At 34.2% G+C, this 7,121-nt stretch overlaps 1 protein-coding gene across 1 annotated transcript; it reads right to left on the bottom strand.

Annotated features, from left to right (window-relative positions):
* Nucleotides 1–3,832: 3,832 nt before the first annotated feature.
* On the bottom strand, nt 3,833–6,917 carry LOC133180687 (uncharacterized). Its single transcript, XM_061315154.1, has 2 exons — nt 5,942–6,917; nt 3,833–3,846 (listed from the first exon to the last, which is right to left on the bottom strand). The coding sequence occupies exons 1-2, from the start codon at nt 6,915–6,917 to the stop codon at nt 3,833–3,835; spliced, it is 990 nt and encodes a 329-aa protein (XP_061171138.1).
* Nucleotides 6,918–7,121: the final 204 nt, after the last annotated feature.

The raw sequence follows: 7,121 nt of genomic DNA, 5'->3' as shown, positions 1-7,121 counted from the left end.
AAAGATATTTTCCACCTTGAAATTTTAATGAGTATTTGTATATTCATAGCACTGTTTTCGACCCAAGTCTGAAATACGCTTGAGAAAGGTAATTTACAGAGAAAAAAGGGAGTTCAGGTATAAATTGCACACGGCGGGTGTGACGGGTCGGCAGGGGATGCTCACTCCTCCATGGCACCTGATCCCACCTCTGATGTTTGGAGGTCCGTGTTAGCTCTGCTCCTATTTTGTATTGTATAATGGACTTTTGAGCTTGAATACTGTTCATTATCTCCATATATTTCATTCAAAATGGGTGGTTTAAAAAAAATTCAAAAAATTATTAAAATTACTTTTGCAACCAGCAGAAATTATTTTTTCCAAAATTAAACGATAGGTTTTCTTCATAAAAAAATATTTAAATTGAAAATAACGCATTTTTCAAGGCTAAGATGGATGATAGTTTTTCACAGTTTGAACCGCAGTTTAAGTTCCTAAAAAAAGGATTTATCGATATGTACTTATCCAATTTACTTCATTTTTGTATTTAATGGTCAAAAGAATGAGACAGTGAAATTTTGACAACCAGGTTATCCTGACTTTTTCGAAAATCAAGGATTGTATATTTAGTTGATTGAAAATATCTTCTCCTCGTGAACAGCCAAAGGAGGGGGGATAAGTTTTGGAACATCCTGTCCAACTACGAATCGAACGATTTTGTCCAAACTGTGCATACATATAGTTAATGTCGTCTTGTATAAAATATGCAAATATAACGAAAATTAAACGACAGAATTTGATTTTTTTTTTTTTTTTTTTTTTTTTTTTTTTTTTTTTGAGGTGGGTGTTTTGTACATCCTAAAGCCTCTTTAATACTGACTTTCTTTCAAATGAAAAAAAGCAGCTAAGTAACACATGATGAGTATTTTCAAAACTTCAGAACATCAAACCATGCTTTCTCTAAAAGTAAAGGGGAAGAAAAATTGGAAATTTCATGATCCCTTCCAATCTGGGACCTGAGAGGTGTGCTAAAACCAAAAAAAATTAATGCTATCTTAAAATATTCTCTTTACTCCTGAGCCTCAAGCAGTCAAACTGTCGCCATGATTGTGATAGGCATCAAGCCCTCTACCAACATTGTGAAGTTCTAGCACCAGGGTTGGAAGATCTGGAGTTCTTGCTAACGCCTCGGCTTTTATGTTTCAAACAACATGTCTCGACCTCGGAAGTTAACGCGAAAACGCTGACTTTATTTCCTAAATATGGCAAATTTAGAGGTATTGGGCATTGAAAAAAAAAACAAAAACTTTGTAATATAATTCCTAGACGACGAACCTAGACGGTAGACCATTTTTGAAATTTTACGATTAGGTGACTTTTTTAGCTGAGCCGAAGGCTCAAGTGAGTTTTTCTGATCACATTTTGTCCATCGTCCGTCTGTCTGTCCGACCGTCTGTAAACTTTTCATATTTTCGGCTTCTTCTCCAGAACCACTGGGCCAATTTCAACCTAACTTGCCACAAAGCATCCTTGGGTAAAGGGGATTCAAGTTTGTTCAAATAAAGGGCCACGCCCTCTTTCAAGGGGAGATTAAGAATTAGTGAAAATTTGGCGATATCTTTTAAAAATCTTCTCCTCAAGAACCACTGGGCTGTAAAAGTTGAAACGTATGTGAGACCTTCATGACATAGTGTAGATTCAAGTTTGTTCAAATCATGACCCCCGGGGGTAGGATGGGGCCACAATGGGGTATCAAAATTTTACATAGGAATATATAGAAACAAATCTTTAAAAATCTTCTTCTCAAGAACTAAGCCACGATTAGTCATATTGATATGGAATCATCCTCAGGTAGTGTAAATTCAAGTTTGTTAAAATCAAACCCCCGGGGGTAGGGTGGGGCAACAATTGGGATCAAAGTTTTACATAGAAATATATAGAAAAAAGATCTTTAAAAATCTTCTCAAGAACAACAAAGCCACAATTAGTCATATTTATATGGAATCATGTTGTGTAGATTAAAGTTTGTGCAAATCATGATCCCCGGGAGGTAGGGTGGGGCCACAATGGGGGATCAAAGTTTTACTTAGAAATATATAGAAAAAAATCTTGAAAATCTTCTTCTCAAGAACAGCAAAGGCATGAGTCATATTGATATGGAAGCATTCTCAGATAGTGTAGATTTAACTTTGTTCGAATCAAGACCCTCAGGGTTAGGGTGGGGCCACAATGGGCGATCAAATTTTTACATAGAAATATATAGGAAAAATCTTTTCAACAACAGAAAAGCCATGTTTAGTCATATTGATATTGAAGCATCCTCAGGTAGTGCAGATTCAAGTTTGTTCAAATGATGGGGTGGGTGGGGGGGGGGGGTAGGGAGGGTCCACAATGGGGGATCAAATTTTTAACAAGGGAATATATAGGAAAAACATCTTCAAAAATCTCCTGCTCAAGAACAGCAAAGCCATTTGTTATATTGATATGGAAGCATCCTCGGGTAGTTCAAAATCCAAGCCCCCCCCCCCCCTTTAAACTTTCAATACTGAAGTGATTTGTGCTTTTTCCTAGTCAATGTGCTCAGGTGAGCGATATGGCCCATGGGCCTCTTGTTACAATAACTTTTATGCATTCCTCTGAAAAAGAAATTGCTAGGGCAGAAATACAAGACATGGAGAACATGTGATGCTTTTCTAGCAAATTCCCATAGAGTCCAATAGTAAAATTTGACAACTTTTGAGATATCCCCAAAGAAATCATAATAGTAAACCTTCGATTATTTAATCTTAATATATATAATTAATATAGTAGTAAAATACATTCAAGAATACTTATCAAAATATCTAGGGTAGAAATAATTAGACTCGACCTCGTTAAATAAGTTTTACAAACAATATTCCTGTTACCGATAAGCAGTATACTTTTATTTCGATATTCCATGTCTTTTAAAATTTAAATCATTTCTAAATTAAAAAAAATGTATATATGCACTAGAACTTTTAATATATACTTGTGCTGTAGATAATGAACAAGATTTCACAAAGCATGATGCTATCGTCATGTTTACTTTATTGTAAATGTAGAAGTTGTAAATTACGTCACATTTTCGCAGTACTAATCTAGATCTCCTAGTGTATCTTATCTACATGTAATTCAGTTAAATCATTGAGAGAGAGAGAGAGAGAGAGAGAGAGAGAGAGAGAGAGAGTGTGTGTATCTTATCTAATAAGGCCAAAATCAGTGAGAGAGAGGAAGGTTGTGACAGTCCAATAGGAAAATATGGCATCTATTTGCTAGCATGAATTGGAAAAAAATAGTGAAATTAGTCTAAAGTAAACAATCAGATTTTATGCATAAATAAATGAAATACTTTTAATTTTTTTTTTTATTTTTTGCCTTCCTTCCTTTTCTTATTCAATGTGTTCATATCAGAACACATGAAAAGGTTAAAATTAATGTTCGTTATTGTCGCATTTAACACTGTGGTCCTCGATGTATGCTGGGATGTTGTGATCCACCATTTCAGTGTCCCTGAGACGTTATCTTCACATTTAACATTGTGGTCCTCGATGTATGCTGGGATGTTGTGATCCACTATTTCAATGTCCCTGAGACGTTATCTTCACATTTAACATTGTGGTCCTCGATGTATGCTGGGATGTTGTGATCCACCATTTCAGTGTCCCTGAGACGTTATCTTCACATTTAACATTGTGGTCCTCGATGTATGCTGGGATGTTGTGATCCACCATTTCAATGTCCCTGAGACGTCATCTTCACATTTAACATTGTGGTCCTCGATGTATGCTGGGATACTGTGATCCACCATTTCAGTGTCCCTGAGAACTTCACCTTATACCTTTTCACCTGAAAAACAAATATAGAAATAAACAGATGTATTTTCTGGGAATATCAGAATAATAAATTTCCGCAAAGAAGTAATATTAAGTAAATTCTTTTAAATTAATAGATGTATCAACGTGATTAATGTAATGCAATGTTGTTAACTGAAAACTTTTTTTTTGATTATTAAACATCGGTCTGTGTTTCCCTGCATTATACTTCCCACAACTCCATCTTGAAATTTGAACACGTTTTGTATTCTTTTGAAAAATTTACTTTTTGTTAGAACAATAAAAATACAATCATGAAAAAGGACAAAAGAAATATATACATGTTTAGAGAAACAATTCTAAAGTAATTACAGACTTTAATTAGACATGAAATCCGTTACATGTTTTGGGGTTTAAAGTAAGTCCCTACTCGGCGTATTTTTGGTGCAAAGTAATTTTTTTCATTTAAATCATTAGCATAATACATGTATCGTATATAATTAAAAAGCCACACAAAATAATCACCTTGACAAGTTACGTTTCTGACCAGAAGACGTATTCCCCTTTCTTTCATCACACTATCTCAACAGAGAAAAATGTTTGGCTAATCCAGAAACAAAATTAAAGTAAAATAACTTTTAAAATTTCTCAGTTTATCTTTTTTTATGTTTAATATTTATAATAAGTGCTACTTTTATAAATACATTAACAAAGATGTAAATTTATGGGGAAAGTATACCAAATGGAAAATTTCTAATTATCACAAAATTCAACATTTATGTACATACTGTACAAACATAAACAATAACATCATTTTATAAAGTTGAAGATCAACCATTGGCAACAATGTTTCATAAATTTATGAACAAACATTGATTAGTTGCTTAGACAAACTTTATTACAATACCATTAGATACAATACAAATATAATGTTATATTCTTAACTACATTTCCTCAAAATTTGTATATGCTTTAATTAATATGGATTTTATAAGGCTTTATATGCACCCTTTTTAAATCAGACTTTGAAAAAAATGATAGCTGCGTTGACACAGGCAGCGACTAGACTGTGATTTAAATAATGAACTTGAATTTACTCCTATAGAAATGGATGTCATAAATTTCTGCATGGTACAACCATTGTATATTAAAATGACAGTTATTCTAATAATCTGGCAACATATTGCGATCAAAGTGACACCTCGCAACTCCATGGCAAAAGACTGACGTAATTTTTTTTTTTTCAAAATTATTGCTAGTGGAGACGTACGGTCTTTTTTATATGCTAATGTTAAATGATGTTTTACAACTAAGATATTTTACATTTATAGTTATGAAAATCCCAAACGAAATCGTTTCATTTTATTTTTCTATGTATTTGTTTTATTTTTTATTTTATTTTATTTTTTTATTTATTTATTTATTTGTTTTATTTTTTTTATTTTATTCTATTTTTATTTATTTATTTATTTATTTTGTCGTCGGAAATTGCTATGGGAGGAAAGGAATGGAAGCACTACAACTCGAATCGTTTTAATAATCATGTAAAACTTTGTAATTTAACAACCGAGAACTTTACCAGTTAAGAAAATTCTATAAAGATATGTGTTTTTCTTTTAAATGTATAAGCTCAGTCTACTTTTTTTTTTTTTTTTTGGGGGGGGGGGGGGGCAACCCTCGTAAATTTGTATGTACAAGTATGTGTCTCATTAACTAATAAACATTTTCTATCAGATAACTTTCGTTAGTGTCTGTATGCACGATTATATATACGATACTAATTACATGAACTGTTGGCATATTTCGTTGTCCCTATTTATGTGGACATATATTTAAATAACATTATAACAATCTAATAGATTTGTTTTTCTATGTATGTGTTGACCTCTTTATCCAATATTAAGCATCCCACTGCGAGACGCGGAGACCTGTCCCTTAAATGAGACTGTACAAACTGAGGTTCCGTGTCGCAGCAGGCGCTGACACGATAAAATTCCCTCACTGCTCATTGGCCCTGACTGCCGAGTATAGGTCTAAAATTGAAGCACTTCACCGACAAGTGGTGGCGCCTCAGTGTGAGTGAAAAATTCTCGGAGGGACGTTAATCAAACAAAAATAAAAACAATTACCTGGATCGTTTTCTCTTTTTATGTATCTGTACATGCACACTTCGTTGTTGTCCGATGATCCAACCCAGAGAAGATGAGCCTTGTAATCATATCCCAGGCCCCGTGGTCTACGTATCCCTTGTCGATGTGCCGGAATCAATGACATCAATTGACCGTCCTTGTTAAGCTTATGTATTGTGTTAGTTTTATCATCACACACCAGAATATATGACAATGCATCTGTACAGATTCCACGTGGTTGCAGTTCTTTTGCTGGTAGAGGTCCTTTGTAGGTGAATCGATGTCTTCCTGTATGATCCGTCACCACTACACCAAGCCTTGTGTCAGATACGATAACATCTCTATTGTGGTTTTCTGTAATGTATCTTGGAAAGCTATACAGTTTCTGACCTATGTTGTCGTGTTTTATTGTTTGTAAGTATTGTCCTATGCTATTATATCGGTTTACCTTACCTTCACTCAAAGTATCAGATTCAATCATCCCGACTAAAATATCGGCATTGGAGCGGGAGCAGTAAACACAGATTGGTATGAATAGTTCTGGTTTCTCTATCAGTGTTGACTTTGTATTGTTATCTTTAGATAATTTGATTATGTTATCTTCCCTGTCTCTATAAATAAGATCACCGGTAGTATTCATTGTGTGCACTCCGTAATTATGCTTTCTAACATCTCTTAGATGATGAAATCTGCCACCTTCTTTGTTTGTCAAGATGAGATTGTTTTCCGAATCGCTTATCCAGACTCTGTCTGGTGTAAAAAAGGAAATGTGATCTACACCACTCACACCTTGAACTGTGAATGATTTGTGTAGCACAGGTGTAGGCATCAGTTTTAGCCCACATACATTTCCTACTTCTCTTTTTTCCATCTCTATGACGTGACTTTCACACAGTGACTTAATCACATCCTCCATGTTTATTTTCACCGTCAAGGAGAGTATTATCTGTTGCACAGGATCAGTATTTTCCTTCATTTTGAGAAGACAAGTTTTCTTTATAAATAAGATGAACTTTACAGATCGGCTTAATGAGTGATCAAGCCTGCGTTCGTACTTTTCTAAGATGGTTATTCGTTTGTTCATCTGCTTCATCTGTCGTTTTAATCGCTGATTAATTAAACCGTGATATCTGATTGTAACATCGCATATCATAGTGTCGATTAAAGCTTTTAGCGTCTG

Source organism: Saccostrea echinata, unplaced genomic scaffold, assembly GCF_033153115.1.
Source record: "Saccostrea echinata isolate AGI-Se365-2 ecotype Australia unplaced genomic scaffold, CSIRO_AGI_Sech_v1 ptg000007l, whole genome shotgun sequence".
NCBI classification, from domain to species: Eukaryota; Metazoa; Mollusca; class Bivalvia; order Ostreida; family Ostreidae; genus Saccostrea; species Saccostrea echinata.
Note: the sequence above shows the minus strand (reverse complement) of the source record. Positions and strands in the feature narration are given on the sequence as shown.